At 36.1% G+C, this 23113-nt stretch overlaps 2 protein-coding genes across 4 annotated transcripts in view; one reads left to right on the top strand and one right to left on the bottom strand.

Annotated features, from left to right (window-relative positions):
- The window catches only part of LOC123312206 (retinal guanylyl cyclase 2-like), a 147849-nt gene extending 145487 nt beyond the window's left edge, over positions 1–2362 (bottom strand). The window contains exon 1 of the mRNA XM_044896503.1: positions 2196–2362. The gene's annotated coding sequence lies outside the window, so the exon portion shown is untranslated. The remainder of the gene's footprint in view (positions 1–2195) is intronic.
- Positions 2363–6147: 3785 nt separating this feature from the next.
- LOC123312551 (E3 ubiquitin-protein ligase TRIP12) overlaps positions 6148–23113 on the top strand; it is a 43447-nt gene continuing 26481 nt past the window's right edge. Inside the window, exons 1-4 of one of the 3 annotated variants that reach the window (XM_044897032.1) lie at positions 6148–6254; positions 6957–7188; positions 9188–9505; positions 12658–13141. In XM_044897032.1, the coding sequence (XP_044752967.1) occupies positions 7039–7188; positions 9188–9505; positions 12658–13141 (952 nt within the window). In that variant the 5' untranslated portion in view covers positions 6148–6254; positions 6957–7038. Of the gene's footprint in view, positions 6255–6428; positions 6559–6956; positions 7189–9187; positions 9506–12657; positions 13142–20932; positions 21255–23113 lie in introns of those variants that run through there. The other 2 variants (XM_044897033.1, XM_044897036.1) reach the window with 2 other exon arrangements.

Here is a 23113-nt window from a genome sequence, read left to right as displayed (position 1 = left end):
TTCTCCATATTGGAGCAAAATTTCCGTTAAAAAATCATCAACGTAACCCTTTTGCTCCAAGCTTATTGTATTCATCGTGATCAATGTTCGTACAATTGTAGTTTTTATGACCACATAATTTTGTTTTGGTGGAGAATAGGTATGCAGGTAGTATTTTAAAAAATGTGAAAAATAGCGTCGGCTAGGGAAACAATTATTATTGATGAACACACACAGAAATAAACAGATTTTCCACTCCGAATAACGTGGTTAATCTACAGCATATAATACAATGTTAAAATTCACCATGAATTGATGAAAATCAAAGCCATATTTAATTCATAAACAAAGGTGCGCTTCATTTGGCTCAAATTCATATGCGAATTTTCACAGAATAACCAGATATGTGCGATAATTAATATTCGTAAAAAATTATCATACAGCACACAGAGAAACCTTTCATTTGAACCATTACATATTGTTAGATTCGACACCCTATTAGTTGGAAAAACGTTGACAATGTACACTGAAGTTTCCCTGAAGGAGTCTCAGCTTCATTTCAATACTATTCATTCAATAGAGCATGAACAACAGAATAAATTAATGGAAATTTATAGGGTGTGCTCCTGCGCTCCTCTAAAAACCGATATGTACAGGGTGAGCAAAATTCGTTGCCTACTGAAGGGATCTCGAGAACTAAGGCATCTAGAAGAAAACGGACGACACATTCTCGAGCTCTTTTTCTTGACTAATCTAAAACTGAAAATAGATCCAACCTAACGTTAATAGATTTTGAGTTATGAACGAAAATTGAGAAATTGTCATTTTCAATGAAGCTGAATAACTCGCCTATTTGAACTCGTTTTCGAAATCAGTTGATACATTCTACAGGCACTTTTTTATGGGGAATTCGAATATGATATTATTAAATTTTTTGATACAGCCATTTTCGAGATACGACAGGGATTTCTGATTTTTCAAAGGTAAACTATAGAAAGTTCTTTCATCTTGCTGCAATTTTTTTGCTGATTTCAAAAATGTATCAAATGTCGCTGTCGCTATTCACATGAATATAACATAAGAAAAAAAATTTAATATTTTTTCCTGTTTTTCGATTCAATGTTGAATTTTCGGTAGACTGGCGTAACCATATATAGCGACCGTTGAAACTCCACATAATCCTATGTGAACTCAACCTTCTGTGATAGGAATCACCGACTGTCGAATATTTATTATTATTTCTTTCATATATTGATATCGACATCGATATCCTTTAAAAGAGAGTAAAAGACTTCCGTCTGATTATTAAAGGAGAAAATTTATTCAATTATCGATTTCCTATTTATCAAAGAAACTTAAAGAGTCAGTAATATAAATTAAGTACAATAGTTACCTATAATTATAATTTTAACAAGAGTGAGATGATGAAAAATAGGTACTTCTATCAACGGTAGTGCTCAAATTGTTAACCATCGTTAGATAAGCATGCCAAAAATCGCGAGAACAAACGATGACAAATTAATCATAGAAATATTTATTCAGCAATCCGTGATTCCAATCATCCAATCCATCATGTGAATATGACATATGATACATTTTTGAAATCAGCAAAAAAATTGCAGCAATATGAAAAAACTTTCAACTATAGTTTACATTTGAAAAATCAGAAATCCTTGTCGTATCTCGAAAATGACTGGATCAAAAAATTTAATAATATCATATTCGAATTCCTCATAAAAAAGTGCCTGTAGAATGTAACAACGGATTTCGAATACGAGTTCAAATGAGCGAGTTATTCAGCTTCATTGAAAATGACAATTTCTCAATTTTCGTTCATAACTCAAAATCTATGAACGATAGGCTGGATTTGTTTTCAGATTTGGAATAGTCAGGAAAAAAGAGCTCGAAATGTGTCGTCCCTTTTCTTCTAGCTGCTATAGTTCTCGAGATCCCTTCAGTAGACAACGAATGTTGCCCACCCTGTACATATACTTCATACATTTATATTTTCATTCCTACAGAGGGCAATGTGGTACATCGAACTTTTTTCTCACTCTTTCTAGGAAAAAGCAAGGAAACAAATTTACTAACAAACGACCCAAAAACTTAATTTGGAAAATTCCAATTTCAACAAACCGAAAACTCTATTCTCATTAGAAAAATCAAAACATAAAAAACATTCCCATCATCGAAAAAACCCTCTATCACACACTAACCTGCGTTCGTTATTCCTTCAACTATTCCAATCACATCGCGAAAAATTCTGGGAACGAGCGTGAAACCAACAGGAATGTGTTGCGCTCCGCAAGATCAGCTGTGAGGAAAACGCGCCGAGAACCGGGAAAGCGGGAAAACTGGGACAGCGTTCGTATTTGCCGAGAGGAGTTTTCCGAACATACTGACTGGAAAACCAGGCTGGGGTTATTTCGACGGCGCCTCGCAGAGTTGGCTGGACCGGCCGCATCGATCGATTTCATCCAGATTTTCCACCGGAAAATCTTCGTTCCGCAACTATTTTTTTTTTCGAAAAAAATGTTGAAACCCGAAAGCGTTCGGAGACGTTTCGAAATTTGAGGCTGAAAAAACTGCTCCGATTCCGAAGCAATGTTGAGAAGTGCTCAGGAATCTAGAGCACTAAGTACTTTTCAGAAGCATGGGACTAGATGCTTTTAAATATACAGTGTGTTTCATTGGTAATTGAACATACAGTAACCTGAGCTAGAGCTACCCTAGGCGAGGTCTAATCAATTCCATAACCGAGATACAGGGTGCTTCATGTATTCACCAGAAATTTCTCATAACTTTTGAATCAACCAGTATAATCGGTTGATATTTGGAATATATGATTCACTTGCACAGGTCGATAGATTCACATTTAAATTTCCAAAAAATTCCAGGTGCGTAATTGAAAAATATGGGACATCTTCCAAGCTGGGATTCAACACCCTGTATATCAAAATTTTTAGATTTGATGGAGATATTTGAAAAGAGCAGAAAATATTCAATGAGATTCAGTAGATTTCATTGTCTCCCACGTCATTTCGCTCAAAGGAAACTCCAGGGAAAGTGAGAAATGTTTTCTTTGCTTATTTTGGTTGCAAATCTTTCTAAGACAATCTGTTTTTGTGTTGTAAGTGGATCATAATATTCCAAATATCAACCGACTATACTGGTTGGTTCAAAAGTTATGAGAAATTCAAATTTTAGGTGAATTCATGAAGCACCCTGTATCTCGTTTATGGAATTGATTAGACCTATCATATATGGGTTTTTTGGACTCGCCTAGGGTAGCTCTAGCTCAGGTTACCATATGTTTATTTACTAATGAAACACCCTGTAGAATTGCTGCAAAACAAAACATAATAAAAAGTTTTTATGATCAACCCTTGATCAAATATTCAATAAGTATAGGTATACAATATAAAGAACAAGTGATTAAAACAAAAAAGAACAAATGTCTCTTATTCGTTGGGATCGTATTACTACAAGAAACAAGAAGTGTTATGTGACGATCAAGCCAAAGTTGCCACAATAAAATAACGCTAGTTATTTATGACATACAGGGTGTGGAGGTTTTATCACAAACATCGAAAAATTGTCATAATACTACTTTACTACTTAAACAAAACATCTCGTATTTTTCTCATCTTTTGAAAAGAAAAAAACTGAATATAAAACATTAAAGAACAGATTTTTTGTTAGAAAATCTATTGTTGCTCGATATCATAATTCTTAACATGATTCGATATATTTGCGATAAAGTTTTATTGCTTTTGCATTTATTATTTCTAATAGAATTGCAATTTATGCATCTTGAAATAAGAACTTACTGAGAAGGCTGAAATAGCTTTATTTATAACAGGTACCTAGAATTCTGTAAAATAATAACCGTCCGTTTTCAATCCGCTATATACCGGGTGGCCCACCCCAGACGCGGCGCTCATTTTAAGGGATTAAATGAAGATATTTTGAAAATCTTTTCTTGTGGTGTGTGTAGAATGTCCCAAAGCACAATTTAAAATTATTGTCATATATGCAGGGTGTTCGAAAACAAAAATATAGACCAAAGTCACACTTTTTTAACACCCTATATTTGGCATCAAAAATGGAATGGCAAGCTCAAGTTATGATGAGTTTCTTCAGATTACTTTATAGCTCAGAAGCACCTTTTACGAGATGATGGCGAAAAATCGAAAATATGGATTTTTTTTAAATAGCAATTAATGAAGAAACTAGTTACGCCAGCGATACAGACAGAATTTTTTCAAGTAGACAAGTTGGCTACTCCTACATATAAAAGAAAATTTCAACTCTGGAATGTACAGTGTGATCATAATTAATTCTCAAACATCAACTACAAATAATCTTCGAAAACTTTCTTATTTCAAATGGCACACCCGGTATTTCTTGAAAGTAAAAATTAATTTCGAAACTATCTTCATAAAATTTTCCTTCATCTAAACCTGAAAGTTTCTGAGCAATTTTCGATTTTTTATTCAAAACTAATAAACCATTATCGCCATTATCTCGTAAAATGGTCCTTCTAAGGTATAAAGTTATCTGAAGGAAATCATCATAATTTGAGCTTGCCATTCCATTTTTGAGGTCAAATACAGAGTGTTACATTTAAAAAAGTGTGACTTTGGTCTATATCTTTGTTTTCGAAGACCCTGTATATATGACATTGTGCTTTCGAACACCCTACACACACCACAAGAAAAGATTTTCAAAATATCCTTTTTTACTCCCTCAAAATGAGCGCTGCGTTGGGGTGGGCCACCCGATATATTGAACTTTACTGTCACACCTTAGATCTCGTAAAATGAAACCATTTCTAAGTTTGTAAAATAACGTGCAGTATCTTCAGTTTCCGAATTACCTTGTCGTTTTGTTTCACTTTGTTAGTAAAAGAAAGAATGAGGGATGGGTGAAAGATGACACAAAACTTTGATTGCTCAATTCAAGAAGATATTGCTATATCTTCTTGGCTCAATTATATTTGTAAGTGCATTTATTAGAATGGAATCATAGAAAACTGTTTGAACTGTTTTTGAATTGGAAAAAAATCTTTCGTCAGTAGATTTTACGCCTAGAAGTGCCTAAGAGGATTCAAGCTTCAGATCGGTAACTTCAAAGACAAAAAAGTTATGAGAACTTTTCGAAATCGTCAAAATTTCATTTTTTGATAATAACTCAAAAACGAAGAATCATAGGAGGCTACGGTTTTCACCATTCTTTGATTCTCTGAAAAAGAGCTCGAAAATAAGTCATCTGTTTTCTTCTAGCTCTTATAGTTCTCGAGATCCCCTCAGTAGACAACGACTTTTGCCCTGGGGTTCACGGGATAGACTGCGCCATCTAGTGGAAAACTACGAATTCAAAAATATCTCAAAACATTTTTTTGGTCATCCTAGTTTGCAATGAGATTTTATTCCTTAAGTATTAGGAAATAAATAAAGTTCTTCAAATACATCCGGACGCCACCCTGTAAATTATGGATTAACTCATAATCAATTCAAATCTTCCTATAATAGAACACTTGAACACTTATTTTTTGATAGAGCTCAGTCTACTTGATGAAAACTTTTAAAATTTCTTTCGATTCTACTTTATTTAATATTCTTCAGAACTGGATTAACTTCAAAAGTTCTCTCCAATAGTATCAATAATTTTTTCTTCGGTAAATCATGAAAATACCTATTGCATCAATATTTGATCTACACGACATCGATTATACCTACATATTTGTTCAAAATTTGAATCATCAATCACCATTCGCACTTGGAACTAGGAATAAATATGAAGTAAATCAAAGTCGTTGTTGAATAATCCCATAGATAAAGGTTGAATCATTGAGGTTTTGTCTATATACAATGGTTGAGGGGTTGAATACTCAAAGGTTGAATACAACAGATATCAGGAAGATTTTTGAAATACAATTAATCCTTTAAGTATAAGAAGGTCTAGCTAAACGATATGCAATTTCAAGGCAGTAAAAGCTAAGGACTATGGAGGCGCTATCCTCCACAATGTTAAAAAGGTAAAAACAAAAAAGCATCAGGCACGTAACATCACAAATTATTAGTTCCTGCGTTGTAAAGTCAGATTCCTAAATTTGACTTTATATTTTTCGGGGAATATCCGCTAGATGGCGCAACACTACTTATTCTAATCACAATAAAAATTAGTTATCAGAATCACCCAGACGGAACAATAAAATGGTGTACTATGGATCATATGTTATAGTGAATTATTTTGTTTATTAGCTTGAAAACGTAAGTTTCTCTCAGATTGATAGCATCTTAGTTAGAACTATTAGTTAAAGCTTCAACAAAAAATACCCCCAACTGGTTTCCAGAACTGGTTTAGAGATTTTTGTGTTGTGTGAACGGGATTTTTTCTCGAGCTAGTTACACAGGGAAGAGCTCACAAAAAATGACAGTCTATTGAGTCTATGCTGTTGATCTGCATTAGTCTTCAGGATGTTGTGAAATATCAAAACCTCGTCTTTTTCTCTATTTCATATCCAATATTCATATGTATACAACCTCAAAAAATTATGTGTGGTGTGGTGTGTAGGTATGTTATATTTAGTTATTTATTTCCATAATGGGTTTATGCTTTGTACTCGATTGAGATTCTTCCTAACAACGTAAACCCATCGTGATTTTATTGCTTTTGTATTTCCCACTTGGTTTGATCAGATATTTAATGTTATAGATCGAAATGGAGCTATTGAAATGTAAAATAAAACAAAATGGTGCGTGGTGAATAGTTAAATTTAGATTATGTCTAAAATACCACTGCATTTTACTTGTAATTTACATATTATGGTTGAATCACTAAAGCAGAAATTATTCCTCATAGTTTTGAGGATTTCCTCACGAATCTTTCCTATGAAACGCCACTTAATTACCTTATAAATATAATTATTCATCTTAGTATATCAGAGATTGAGAAAATGTCCTTTGTTTCAGCCCAACGTAATAATAAAGAGCTAGTATAATTGAAAGGTAATGACTGTCAATAATATATTAAAGTGCCTAGTACGCTTCGTCTATGGCAGATCCAGCTAACAAACCCGCTGCACCCAGCACAAGTCGCCGTAAACGTGTGCTGCCTCAGCAGCCACGGATAGAGGCCAAGAAACCTCGTACTTTGTCTCAAGAAGGGACCTCTGAGTTACCACAACAACAAAGTAAACGAAAGGTATGATATTTAAATAATTCCTGTTGCCTTAAAGCTCTGCGTCTCATCTCATCTCAGTAGAATAAAAACATAACGTAGACCTTGTTCAGTTTGAATTCAACCAAAGCAGTATTCTTTCCTATTCCTAGTTCTGCAACTTCTGTGGAATCATGGATTGCTCAGTTTGTTTTTATCATAGATAATTTCTAAATTTCTGTGTTGATGTCAATTCAAAGTTTAATCTCGGAGTATTTGGTTCTTCATTAAATAAGTTGAAAGTCCACCAATTAAAATAAAGAAAATAGTCAATAGTTGTAAAATTCTTCCTACACTGCAAACAAGAATCTTTTGAGTCAAAAATGTACCGCACTCTGTTTCAAAAAATATCAGAAACTTTGATGAATTTTGCCACTATATGTGGTAAAAAGCTAAAATGAATTGTCTCATTGGGGTATGTATGCCTTATTTTCACAAAATAAAATTGCTTTATCGGTGGACTGGAGGTATTTGTTCTAGGTACTGAATTTTTCAGAAATTATTGACGTTTTTTTTTTGCTGATTTGCAGTATTGTTTATTCCTTATCAGAGTATATTGTGTGATTCACAAATATAATATTGAGTTCCATAAAGTGCCTCATCAAAATGAATTTCATAATAGGTTAATGACTGTGCAATATTCAATGATCTAAACTGAATATGATATCTTGAAAATAAAATTCTTTTTAAATTACTTTCTATTGTAGTTTAAATGGGTAGCAAATTTTAAAATTTCGTTTGCAGTAGATTGAAATGTTATCTTCATTAATTTCTAATGGTTCGACTATGCCAATTGTAAAATTTTTGAATGTTGACCTACAATATTCTTTCAATATGATCTCAAATTAACTTTTTAGTAATTGATTCTGGTAATATGCAGTTCGAACTGTCTATTTTGTTTATTCCAGCTCAAAGAAAACTGCATTGAACAGAATCAGTGATAATTTCGAAAATCCATTTCTATTTAGAAATTCAGCATTTTTTCACAGGAGATTTATTGCTTTATTCACCTGTGATAAATTTAAACTTATCTTTGAATTGTTACATCCTTTGAAGTCGGAACTTTCTTCATTTCTGCTAAAAAATTATGGAAATGTTTTTGTTGGCTTATCGGAGAAATTTTTTGCATTGGTTTGGGTTTGCCTGGTAGAAATTTGCATTGCTTGTCAATGAGTATTTTTTGACTGGACTGTGATGGAATTGTTGTTTCGTTATAACTTGTGTCCATGTACTTCATCATTTTCATCTTTTTAGAATATTTTCTTAGTCGGAAAATTTATAACTAATGTGCATGCAACATTCAATATGGAATATTATTGGTTATCATCTGTAAGAGCTGTTCATTTAAATTGATCAAGCTAAGCTAAACAAGTAATTGGAAAATGAATATTATAAATCTATTTAGTCTATAGTGTGTAGATTTCATGATTTCAGATAGTGTGATGATTTCAGAACCTTTCCTTACAGCAGATGAAAATGTTTCTGAAAAAGAGACAATTAATTTTCAAACCAAACTTATAACCTATTTTGTCAATCTTTCTAGTAGCTTATTATCTCCTCTTCACAAAGTTTCTGTTGATATTGTTCTGGGTTAAAATATTTGTATGTTTTCTACTGATGTAGAAAAAATTCATAACATGCTTATTGTGGGCTGCGAATATGTATTTTTCGGGGTACTGATTGTGCAAAAGCTTATCAACAATAAGGAAATTCTAGGTAATTTCCAATCTGAGGGAGTAAAATGAACATTGTCTCCATTGGGAAGAGTAAAATGGGCCATATATAAGGGTGGATAATAATGCTTGTTATTTGTCAAAAGTTCAAACAGCTCTGCATTTTCAGCATGCAGTAAAGAATTTTATATAACGTGTGGTGATTAGCTGTTCGTTTCTACCATCATAAAAGAGGCACCTATTTGATAGTTAGAATTAAGTGCGATTGTTGAGCCTTGTGTCATCTTTCTCAATTCGACTTTCTTTAACAGGCGAAACACCCCAAAAAACACCAGAAATCGAAACAGACGGACCAGACTGAACCCGAGCAAGCGTCGGCCGCAAGTTCACAAAACGAATTACCAAGCACCTCAACTAGCAAAGACAAAAGGTACCCGAACAGGAATACCAATAAGTCAAATTTGCATCATAAGCTGCACGGCACTCTGTCTGCAGATATCGGCGTAACTGAGTACCGAAAAAGCACAAGACAGAATAGCTTGAACCTCAAGGTCAGCTATAGTGGAAATTCAAATTTCGACCCCGACGTAGCTGGGCCAAGTAGAATAGAACAAACAGCACCTCAACAGGTATGTTTAAAGATTTCTGTGTTTGTGTGTGTTTGTGGTTTTGTGTTTTCACGGGTTAATACAGCTATCCGTTGGTGTTCGAACAGTGGTCATTTATTGGAAGATTTGCAACATTTAAAAAAACTGAACAGTTTATCTGGACCCAGACATATACTGGGTGCAAATGAAATAGAATTAATGAATAAATGAAAAATAATAATTCGGTTATATCCAGCCAGCGGTGCGCGAATAGCTTTATAATTTGAAAAGGTACCACTTTCAATATCTCGGCCCCCATGCAAAGAGTGGTAAACGTTGGTTTTTAGGTTATGGTTTTGAACCAATCAATTTGTGTCAACCTTGTGAGCGTGATGACAGCAACCCCTAAAATCTTATATGGGAAGTGGTACCTTGTCAGGTCATTCGATTGCCTTTTCAAAATTGACTATCAGCAAAAAAAGAGTAGAATAGTTACAATAGCAAAAGTTACAATGAAACATGAAGATGATGAAAAATTCTTTACTTTAAATGATTTTCAAAATGTTGTCCATTATTTTCAATTCGGCCCTTGCCTTAAGGAAAACTTAAACATGAATTCCCCAGTATGCTGTAAATGTTCTTATATGGACCCTCATGTCTTCTACATATCGGGGCTGTGTTTTGTACACAACTGACTTTAAATGTCCCCAGAGGAAAAAATCTCAAGGTGTCAAGTCTGGATCGTGGTAGCCGATCAATTAGCTCCCTTCTACCAATCCATATCTCTTGGAAATGATCAGTGAACCATTATTTCACTGGGTGAAAGTAATGAGAGGTGGAGCTCCAACTAGGGTATTGAATGAGGTCTTCTTGTAAGACCAAAGATTTTATGGGATGTTCTCATCAGACTCACCTGGTTGCTACAAATCGATTGGAACCAACAGTATAAAATGTCCCATTTGAACTCGCATTGCATTTTTTTTTTTTTGCTTGGGGGACGAGATATTAAGGATGGTATCAGAGACATATTTTGATATCTTTTCAAATTGACGCACTGTGTCTATACCCGATGCTTCTGAAACATCGTAAATACCGTATCTAGATGCCGCTCAGACCTGCAAAGAACATTGGTCACACTGTGTTGTGCCTAGGTCTGGATCCTGCTCTTCGTGATTTGGTGAAAGTAGCAAACCCTTTTGATTTATCGGATTTTTCCTGGCACATTTGTTTTACCGGGAAGTTTTAATGAATACCATACCATCTGAACGCTTTCCAATGGTTCAGTAGCGTTGGTCTGCGTTCGGTCGAGAAGCGGTATTAGTGTTGTGTGCGGTGCATCAAGAGATGCCTGTTTTGGTGTGGGATAGATTATCTTACCTGACATTAATCAACTTTATCAAAAGCGCTTGCGTATGGGAGGTATGAATCATCCACCACCGGATGTTGACTCATGCTCAACCATCCTCAAGGAACAGTGGCGGTTCGGTGGTAAAAGAACGATGTGAATCAAATATATTTCAATAGTGACAAATAGGTTGGAAAATAAGCAAGAGCTATTAAAGCGTCAGCTTCATCCACAGAGATTCGTATTCATAGAAATTATATACTGCTCCACAAGAGTTAAGGATATCGTATTCAATCGTTTTTAAAAGTATGTAATCTTCGAGAAAATCGCTGTAAAATCATTTAATACTCAATAACAACTTGAACCGATTCAATAAAAATCAGTATGAGACATTTCGTCAATCTGGTTGCCTTTCTTCTGAAGTTTGGTTCTTTGCATATGTTTCATGAATGTTCGTATTTCGAAATGAAGTCAGTTCATCAACGGCTTCGATTTGAAACGAGTTTTCTGAAAATGCCAAGACGTAAATTAACAAACGCTGAGGCTAATAGGGCTATCGGAATGCTACAGGGTGGCCTAACTCAGGTTGTTGTAACGAAAAGGCTCTAAGTCAGGCAAAGTGTGATATCTCGACTTTGGAATAGGTTCAGGGAGACAGGTTCCGTGTTGGAAAGACTAAGGCTTGGTGGGCGACGAAAAACAACACCTGCTCAGGATCGTTTCATCACCGTTTCGGCTAGAAGAAACCCTACATCTACGTGTAGAATGCTACGGAATACTCTTCAAAATGCAGATGAGGCCCAAGTTTCCATCGAAACCATCAGACGACGTTTGAGAGAATGCTGGAATCTAGGTTCTAGACGTCCATTAAGAGGAGTTCCATTAACACGTGACCATAAGCGTCAAAGACTGGAATGGGCAAGGCAACATATCAATTGGAACGATCAATGGCGTAGTGTCCTTTTCACTGAAGAATCCAGATATGGACGATTTTCTGATTCTCGAAGAATAAGGGTATGGACAATCCCACGCATACCCCATAATCGTCGCTATGTCCAAGAAGTCCATCCATTCCGAGGGGGTAGTGTTATGATATGGGCCGGGATATGTTTCAACGGGCGCACAGATCTACACATTTGTCCTGGGAATATGACCGCCTCACACTATAGGGAGCATGTCATTGACAATGTGCCAAATTTTCACGCTGCTATTGGTGAAACTTTTCAATTTCTAGACGATAAGGCTAGACCGCACCGTGCAGCCATTGTTGAGTATGCGCGCGAGGAGCTTGGTATTCCGCATTTACCAATGCCTCCGCACTCACTAGATTTGAATTGCATAGAACATGCATGGGATATGCTCCAAAGAAGATTAGATAATCATCAACCTACCCCAGAATCCTTAAATGATCTGAAAGAGCTTCTGCCCCGTTTATGGAACCAAATTCCTCAAGAAATGTTCAACAACCTCGTGTGTAGTATGCAAAGAAGATGTCAAGCTGTTATTGATGCCCGTGAAGGCCATACTTTGTATTGATAGTCTTAAAATGCTTGAATTCTCTGGGAATAAAATTTCGTTATTTTACTGGATTTTTCTTAACCACCCTGTATACGCTGCAGACCTACAGGCTAATATTAATTTGCAACTTGAAATCATATTAATATGAATTTTCATCACAAAAATCTTATTTTAACCATATTAATTTAAATCAATATCCCTAACTCATGTGAAGCAGTTTATTATTTTCCGGTCACCCTAATATTTGATCGTTTTTTGTTTAGTCTCGGTAATGATGTTTGTATAAAATTATGTAATTATTGAAATTTGATTTTTCTTTTTTTTTCTTCAGACTAAGAAACCGTGGAAGAGGTACTATCGTAGCGTGTCACCGGTCGCAGGCAATTCGCAGGCTGAAGGACCGGCCGAAACAGAGGCGACAGCCGTCGATCAGACGAACAGGGAGCATTCGACGAGGTCCAAAAGTAGCAAAAGGCCCAAATACCACAGGAAGCAGCATAATCCTCGGCACCGTCCGCCGTCGTCGTCGGGAGCGGCAGCTAGCTCCGACCCGTCCGAAGCCAGCACTTCCGGCCAGAACCAGAGCGTTGCGTTCAAGGGCGAAAATCCGCATAGACCTCACGGTCGCGGTTCTACTGACAGTGGCCCGCCCGTGAGAGTTCAACCGAAGAGGAACCAGGGAGGTCAAAAGCACAAAGAACCGTCAGCGCTGGGGGCCAGCAGCAGCAGCCAGTCAGCTTCGAGGGAGGACCAGGATCCGCCCCGCCTCACACGCAGTGGTCCTGTGCTGAGGCGAAGCACCAGGAATTTCAAAGGTGAGAACCGAGACATTTAGGCATCTTTCCGTTCTTTTAGCTCTAGCTAGAACGTATTTGACGTCCAAAGGGTGGGATACTATACTCCATTCACTTTTATTCAAGCACTCGGTTGGCCATGGAAATTTGACATATTCCACTCTGTGTAGTACGAAAATGTGGGGTTATGACGCTTGTCAGAACATTTTTGGGTTTTAAATCAGCGCTATGTCGTCCGTCCTACGTAAAAGTCTCGTTAATTACGTATTTTATCACAATGTCGAATCATTTCCGAATATGAAGTCGAAAATATGTGACGAACATAGACGTTTATACAAACTGCTTAAAAGCATACCAAATCTAGATATTTGCATGGAAAATACTAGAGATCAGTTTGGAAATATATTTATTTTTGCTATGGAAGAAAATCGAATTATTGACACATAATATGCAGTAACTTGAGGATGGTGAATGTTGGTTATCTTCTCTGGCTAAAGGTTGAAGATGTTACATCAGTTGTGGATTTCAAAAAAATCAACCTGAAGATGAAATGCATCTGATGCACAAGAATGTTAAATTCTTCAACAAAAAATCATCTTGCATCAATGGAAGTCGAAATAATTAAAGGAAGTTTCAAGAATAGAGGAACTCTACCTTCAAAGAAAAATTTCACATGAATTAACAATTAACAGGACAACTGGCTCGAATTTATGGCTGTTTATTTTCAATACTTCGATATAATAATAATAACGATATATTTGTTGATTCCTTAAGACTATTCTAACTTATTCTATATTCGATATTCATCGAAAATTCTGTAGAAACTTTTCGCATACGTTCACCCCTAAAAAAATTCTCAAATGCCACCCCTTTCTTGGGAAGGAAATTCTTTATCATCCTCTTCATTCACAATCTTTGTGATTGTGTAAACATTCAGCTAAAATAGAAGTCGTTCAGATTCAGATGAAACATTATATAAATTCACTTACATTGAAGATGTTTGCTACCGTCTGATGTATTGTAGATATTGGAATATCAGGGTTACCTACTATTTGAATGAGCGGACCTGAAATCTAAAAAGCACTTTCTCTCTTTTTCAATCTTCTCTTCTCACTTCTTCAATCACTTTCAGCATTTTTGTAATATTGATTAATATAAGTTGTGGCGACGGCGTTATCACATTAACGACATTTCATGAGTGCCAACCTTACTCCGTTCTAGTTACAAAAACTTGAGAAAATTATTTCATGGCCAACCAAGTGCTAAAATTAAAGTGAATGGAGTATATCTTCTATTCTTCTTAAAGATAATTTCTGTTGACAAATTGTATTGGCGAGGAGGGTACTTCCATATGATTTCAATAAAACGCAGTTAATTGGCGAAATATCCAATACATTCAGCTGACGGAAACAGGATTTTCACTCTACTCGTGAAGAATATTTGAAAAACAGACTCAAATAGATTTATGTATTTGTATTTCTTAATACATACTCACAATTCACATTACGTATTTTCAATACAGTTCCTTATATTAAATATTGCCATAAAACTGTTAGCTGTATTCGTCCCGACTGTTCATATGAGATTTGGTTTTGCCACAAATTCCAACAACAAAGGTTCAATAAAACCGAATTATTAGCTGTAGTTCTTAATTGCCCCTACAGAAAATCCAAAGACATTTTGAACTTCTTCTTGAAGCTTATGACAACAGCACATTCCTAAGGAATATATTCGAATAATATATTGTTAATTGATAACAATAAGCTGTCAATTTCTAAACAGCTCTACATCCTTTGGGAAAAACAAAATCTAATCAGTGCATACACCATGTTTTTGGACATCTTAGTTATTCTATATTTTTCTGAACATACATTATCATTCGGTGCAAGATTTAATTTCTCTATATTTGGAAGAATTTAAATATCAGTTTGGCATACAATTTTTTGAATTATCATTTATTAGTACGTTGATGACAATGAGCATTATCAGCCTAGGACGTCACGTAGTTTATTTTTAATAGTTGTGAGTTGTTATGGAACAGTTGCGATGAATTTTCCAAGCCACGTTGTTGAAGAATGTAATTATTTGAGAGTCGCCAAATAATATTCCTTGCATTTCATAATGATACGATTCGTGTATTTACATTTGACGAATGATTGTTCCAATTGTTTTGTTATCAACTGAAAATTTCAAAGTAATTTATTTTACGTGGAAAATACATGGTTTGTTAGACAGAATTGATTTGATATCCGAAGAGAAAGCGTAAAACTTATGATGCTACTCAGAATGGAATCATACTCTATAATGGACGATGGTGCACAATAAATCTATGATGTTCTAGTGCAGTCGCTATCTGCATCACGTCAGTTGGTTATTCAAAATTTAGAAGTAACACGAAATAAAGACAGTATGAGGAAAGTATGTAATAGGTTCTTCATTAAAGATCGTAGTGGTTTTAGTTTTGAAGTTCTGAGATATAAAGCTCCAAATACTTTAAAAACGCATAGAACATTTCAAAGCTACCTGCGATGATAATACAATCATTAACCCTGCCGATTGACATGGGTTCGCAATTTATCTTGTGAAAGTTATGCAGTCCCTAAGAGCCAAAATTAGCCTTTGCGTTTTGTTCGAGTTTATCCTGCGCCCCCTTTCACTAGGGTTGCACTGCAACGTTGAAATCTATTGTGCTCCCATCAGAGCGGTTTTTGCTGCTATGTTGTCCACAGCTCGCCGTCCAGTCCCAGAGCTCTAATGAACCCCAGTATTTAGGATGGCTTCAAGGATGTTACTTCTTCGTTCCTGCAAGATTCTCGTCCAAAGCATTTTTTGCTTTGGCGTTGGCGTTTGACATTGTTTCACCAGGTGATCTGGATTTTCATCTTCCTCCAAACAAAATCTGCACTAAACCCATTCTCATTATGTGCTTCCTGAGGCGACAATGATCTGTAAAAAATCCAGTAAAGATGTGTAACAAATTCTTGCTAAGATCCAGATACTTCTTAGAAATCTCAGTGTTAAAGTGCCCAAGGAACTTTTTGGAGTGTTCCTCGGAGGATTCCTCCTCCAGAGTTCTTTCGGTTTGTTTTCTGATGAACCTCTTTCTTGTTCTTGTTGTGTTGCTTCCTCAGAACCATGCTTATTTAGCACACCTATTCAGATTATTCCTCAAAAAGTTGCCATAAGCTTGAATACGAAGGTAGAACGATATGGCACACAAAGTGGCACTCTATCATCATTAGAATATGGTTTATTAATTTCCATGGAGCATTTGGTAAAATTATTTTATATTTCATTTGTTGGTGAAGGTAGATTAATTTTTATCTTCCACGACATCAGAATCTTTGTATTATTCAAATCCTTCATGTAATTGCGGTGTGTTGAACATATACGATCTGCTCAAGATCTCTGTATGTCTCCATTTGTTAGATTGTAGATTTTAAGAGGAGTTACATCACTGTGCTACCTTAGGTGAATTGTGTCCCATCAGAGCTGATCTCATCGAGAACTAGTTCCAAAGTTCTTTAAGCAGGTTATTTCCTCGCTCCTAAAAGTTTATCCTTCAAAGCACTTTTCGCTCTATTCCTCATGCATATGTTCAGATTTTCTCACTTCTAATGGCCTAGATATATTTTTATTCATTTGAGAATCAGTTCTCACGACCATTCGATGCTTTAGAGCCGATACTGTGAACCCCCTCACATCTGCTCATGCGTAGAACTTGATTTCATTCAAGCAGCAGATTCTTATCAGAAAAACTTTTCTTTTCCCCCGTCGTGAATATTTCATAATTTCGTTCAATAATCGACCGAGAGAAGCGCTTTAATCAGTGAGTTTCCCAGAATCCAATCCAATCACGTACCATTGTGACGTCGTCGTTGTGCCACAATGAAGTGTTCAACCTCCCAACACCCTCCGAGCGGAATCAGAAATAAAGAACCGAACAAATATGAACAAACCTCGATAACCAGTTTCCCCGACAAGGCCGCCTCCCGTTCTTCCGCCGATCCGTACTTAACCGAGTCTCGCGGAAATTAACGCGTTTACATCGATTAACGCGTGGTCAATTCCATTTACGCTTTTCGCGGTCCCGAGATTCATTTTATGACGGACGTTCACGCCTTCGCCCTCTCCTATCGCTCGTTCGATGATGGATTCGTTATTGTACGGGGTTCGGTTAGGAAATTCGCGGTTTTTCCGTATTGCGAACAATGATTATGGAAGATGCTAGGTAATGTCGTTATTATTGTGTTTTGTATTGATGACCCACACTGCAAATGAGCTGGGGTATCGTCTGTTCAAAGCTGGAAAATATCGAGCGTTTCATAAAATCCGCCCTCAAAGTGGACTTTGGACACTTTGGTTCGGTTCGTTGCTTCGCTTTTTCACGGTGTAAAAACCTAAACCCTGATGGAGCTCGTGAAAATCGAGATTTGTTGACGTTTGCCAAACGCAAATGTAATCAACGTCAGTTTGACAAGAGTGGGGTTAGTTCTGATAACGGGCAGGGATGGGTAGTCTGGGAGACTTGCTCAGGTAGGAGACTTGAACCACCTCAAATATTTCAATTCAAATTTCGCGCTACCGGTATCGTAAATAGCTTGCCACATATTTCTAACAAGATACAACTAGTGGCGGCTCCATTTTGGCCGCCAGCAGAACAGATCGGGAATGAGGGGGTTGAACATGATTTTGTTCAAAATAAAATAATTTTTGTTTGTTACACGGTCTGAAAACTTCAATAGGTGCTTGGTGTTATTTAGTTTTATTGCTCTCATTGATTAATATTGTTTTATAAACGATGAGCCTTTTCAATGACAGTTGTAAAAGTTTCAATAAAATTGTTGAGTAGACTAGTAGTGCGGGAGACTTGACCCATGCTTTGGTCGGTAAACATAATCAGTGTTCCAAGTTTCCCGCACTGAGCTTAGATAAAAGTTTGCTTCAAAAAAGAAAAATGAATAATGGAATAAATTTAAAAAAATATACAAAGGTTCAAAATAATAATAAACATCTCCTAAATACGTGAGAGTGACTCTAAAATAAAAAATATGTATTTCATACGCTGAAACATCTGATGATGAAAATCTTGACATAGACAATCGTTGGTCATTGGAAATTGTTTTCTTTCAATGTTTTTCCTGATACACAAACTTATGGTCAAGTCTCTCTCGCCCCCTGTTCAACTCTCCCATGGGTTAGGGAGACATGAGCCAGTTTTCGGTTCCTAAAAAACAAATTGCAGTACTCAAAATGTTCATCTCACCATCAGTCTACTATTATTTATCGTTACCTATTTGGGCAGGATATCTGCTCGCAAAAACATGAGTTGCTACTATTTACAGATACAACTCAAGTGGCTTCAGAGTGAAAAGAACTCCTGGACTCCCCATGCTTATTCGACTCATAGATCAAAGAGTTTTTTAGGCAAATTAGCCTCAAAAGGTATATCTCCTATTCTCCTGGTTCACAACGATTGTGAACTGTACAGAGCAAGCGCAAATGGATTTTAATTACCCTAAAAAGGAATTGCGCTTGCTCTGTACAGTTCACAACCGTTGCAAACCACTCTACGAACAAACCTATAGTTTGACTATTTTCCCAACATTATTCTGTAGAGTGTTTTCAAAGATGAGTCTTCGTTTTCATTAGAAGCTTTTCAACAAAAGGAACCATTTCATCAAAAATCGCCTACATAAAAGTTTCAGAATGACGAAATTATCATTCCTTGCAGTTGAATTCGATTGAGTGAAACGTAGAGTAGCGACGGATCTGTTTGCAAACAGAACTCTTTCAGCTTTTAGTTCAAATGTTCTTAGCACAACAGTCAAACCGCATGCATCTTGCCGATTTTTTCATTTGTCAGTCTTTCACAACCGAGGGAAATATTTGGTCAACCGAACACCATCACACTGAACAAATTTTTAGCAGGTATTTTCCTTGAATGTTTGGATTGAGCTCGTCTGCTATACGTTTATTAGATCATTCCTTTTGCGGCAGGCAGAGTTTTGCTCCATTTTCCTGAAAACAATATGCCTGAATTACCCGAAATCCGACTGGGAATGGTTGTTACTGGCTGGTGATCATCATCAGCAAACTGTTCTAGACTTAGACTGTCTAATAGTCTAATGTGTTTCCAAATAGCGAGTCAATGCCGTGTCCCGAACGGCCCGAACGCTGTCTGGATATGAATCTCTGCGATTTAATTCTTTGGGATCATTCGAATAACTTGGACCTATTTATTGCTGAGGTTTTGAACTTATTTTTAATTGTTTTACACTGTCGATTCCTATAGAAATCATTTTCTGCAAGGGATTGAAATGTTTTCTTAAAAAATTATCGGATTCACGAGATAATGGCAAAAATACTAAGTTTCCTTTAATTCTTATTTTCGTTACAAAACCGAATATCTGTATGAAATAATATGATGGATTCAGTCATCACGAAATGGAGTGTTGTATTAAGTTTTATATTTTTGTCGTGGCATTCTGATAGTGCAGGTCTCTCACGGTTTAGACCGTGAGGAGCTTAGGCTCCTATTGGGTCTTTTACTTGTGCATATATTTAAACAGAAGATTCGTGAGGTCAAAAGGAAAATTTTTTCCCTTCACTATTTTTTCCAATTCGGGCCGCCTGAAAAGATATAGGCTATTGAAGATCCATGAAAAAATTTTCAGTTATATCTCACAAACGATTTTATCGAATAGAATGATTTTCGGAATAGAGTTTTTCGTTGTTGTGATGAATCTTCCCCGAATACAAAATTCCACTCACATCTTCCAGTTTCTTCATTATGACAATTACGTTCCATTGAAATACCAGAAATTCAAAGAATCCAACTCTTAAAAGTAAGTTGCACACTGACTAATCAATATTCGACCATTTTGGGAAATAAAAAATCTGAGGTTCAATATATTGGGAACTTCGGTTGAATGCCACTCTGTTTGAGAGATGTGTAATTCTTATTTTGTTTCCAGGGGTGGCATTATGGAAACTTAAAATAGCTATATCTTTTTATCAAGGCCGAATCGGAAGAAATGTTAAAGGAAAAATTGTTCCTTTTTGACCTACAAGAATTTACTGTTAAAATATATGTACAGGGCGGTCAAAACTCCGAGTTGTTTTTCAGAGAAACAAAGAATGGTGAAAATAAATTCAATAAAAATTTTGCATTTAGGAAAACGAAAGTTCGCCTAATGATTCGAAATGAAAAAATATTTTGAGCTCGTCAGTGGTACATAAAAAAGTGCCTGTAGAAAGTTCAAGTTTCAGATCTGTAACTTCAAAGACAAAAGAGTTATGAGAACTTTTCAAAATCTCATTTTTTGCTAATAACTCAAAAACGAAGAATCGTAGGAGGCTACGGTTTTCACCAGTCTTGGTTTTTTGAAAGAGAGCCAGGAAATGTGTCATCCGTTTTCTTCCAGCTGCTATAGTTCTCGAGATCCCCTCAGTAGACAACAAATTTTGCCCACACTGTACAAGTCAAAGACTAACCTTGAGTGATAGGTGATTTTTCCAACATCGTCATCTTGAAAATTTTGTTTTCTGGTGATTTCTGACGGAACAAAAAAAAAACACGAACGAAGGATCAGCCGTGATCAGTCCCCTAGTAGCCTCATCAGATTCAGCGTCTCTGGGATGCGTATTTTTTTTATCGAAAACGCCTCGTACACCCGCACGAATCACTAGAAACGACGCGGATTACCCAATGGACCTTGACGTAAGTGAGAGAGTAACTCGATTGGGAAAATGCATCTCTAGATCGTGCGGTTATTGTTGTAGGTTACAATCGAAGACGCGAAAGGGGGAAGCCAATCGAGGATTCTATTGTATCGAACGATGTTGTCGACCGCGTTCGACGGCGGCTCGATCGCCGTCGCTAGATCTTCCGCGACGATCTGAAGAAAAACCGGGCGTCGCGACGACGAAAAGCGGAAGAACAGTGCGTGGGTACTCGTTGCGGAAGAGATAGAAACGCCGCTGGTTGGTGGTAGTGCGACGGAAAGACCGGATTTGATGGTTGTGTTCGCGATTTCGTGCTAGTGATCGTTCCTGTTCGATCGGCGATGTTGCTGCCTTGAAATAATGAGAGTTGTTCCATAATTCTAGTTTGTGGTATGAGGAAGGCGAGGTACTGAACTGTTCAGGAAGTATTTTTTACGTGCTGACCACGTTAAGTGTTTAATAATACCTAATCGATTGTTTTTCGGATTAAACTCGAAGAAAATCCCAAGCATCCTTCAGATTTCATAGTTTTCCAAATGCATTTTCCATAGGGCATCGTACCTACACTTTCCGATCAAAAAAATTGCTTCAAAGTATCTTGTTCCGATAAATTGTACTTGGTTATTTTTTTTTCCAATTGATTGTGAACCAGTGATTGCGCATTCAAGATATTAATTATTCGTTTAAATAATGTTCACTTCCCCAGTTGAATGTTTTTTATTCTCTGTCGCAAAGATATTTCTTCGTGTTTCGTTGACGAAATCCTTACAAGCGCATTAAAGGTCATGTTCGAGGTGAGAAATTGGTGGTGTTATGAATTTATTATTGTTACGCAATGGGAGCACTGTTGATTGTTTAGAGCACGTGGATAAAGAACGATTCTCACTATACCTTCCATATCCTCTCCTTTCCGTCTACCTATGTATAATATTGTGTAATTCAAATGAATGGTATGCTCACAACATTTTTCACATCCATCCCATATTCTATCCAACCACCAATTCCCATTATACCTTCCATATCATTCCGACTACATAAAATATTGTTTGATACAAATCATTGGCAGTTTGGTAGTATTCAATAGTTTTCCTTCTCGCTACCACATGTAATCCCCGTATACATTTGAAGATTCTGCATAGCTTAATTGGTTAGGAAAAAATAACCAAACCGGCTGATCATTTCAAAATTAGCAGGGTTACCAAAAATGTCTTATACGGGGTGAGTCTTTGACTCGTAGATCAAAAGGAACACATTTTTCCTTTACCATTTTTTCCGAATCGGCTCGGTTTAAAAGATACAGGCTGTTGAAAAACCATTAAAAAATGTCATTTTTAGTTCTCACAAACGGTTTTATCAAATGAAATTAATTTGGGAATAAAGTTTTTTATTTCACCCACGCCTTCCAGTTTTCTCATTATGACCATTACGTACCATAAAAATACCAAAAATTCAAAGAAGCCAACTCTTGAAACTTAGTTGGGCGCTACCTAATGAATATTTGAACGTTTTGTAAAATAAAAGTAGTTTTCATATTTTCACGTATAATGTGTAGTTTTTGGGTAATTTGATGGTAAAAAATTAAAAAGTATCAGTGAATTTTGGAAAATTGGGTACTTTGGCTGAATACAACTCTGTTCAAAAGATCCACAGATCTGTAGTGCCATAGATTTAGCTAGTTATTCCGAAGGTAATTTTGTTTTTCCAGGGGTGGCACTGCTCAAAAAAACTCAAAATGGCTATATCTTTTTATAAGAGGCGAATCGGAAAAAATGGTATAGGAAAAAAGTGTCTCTTTTGACCTCAAGAATCCACTGTTGAAATATTTGTACGAGTTAGAGACTCACACTGTATAAAATTCAAATATAGTGAACGCGAAAGGGTTCTTATATGAAAGTTATATGTTAAAAATCTACATATCTACGATAAATTGAAATATACAGGGTTGACCACAGAGTTATGAAGGGTGAATGCTATATTTTCACAAATAGAACACTGTGTATAATATTACTTAAATCGATTGTCCACTAAATTATAAGCATTAACCTTATAATATACCTAAACCATTACTTCGTAACAAAAAAAAACAAATTTCAAGAATTCAAAGTTAGCTTTAAAAAAATGATAAGAAAACATAGCAAATCGGCTCTATTTTTTTTTTTTTTATAAATATCACATTTGTACTTCCTGATATTTATGATCTTTGTTTATCATCTCATCTCTGCTACAATGAGTAAAAACTTGATCAGAATTTAACTGGAATAAAAT

This window comes from Coccinella septempunctata, chromosome 4 (assembly GCF_907165205.1).
Source record: "Coccinella septempunctata chromosome 4, icCocSept1.1, whole genome shotgun sequence".
NCBI classification, from domain to species: domain Eukaryota; kingdom Metazoa; phylum Arthropoda; class Insecta; order Coleoptera; family Coccinellidae; genus Coccinella; species Coccinella septempunctata.
The sequence above is the reverse complement of the archived record's forward strand: the minus strand, read 5'-3'. Positions and strand labels throughout refer to the sequence as shown.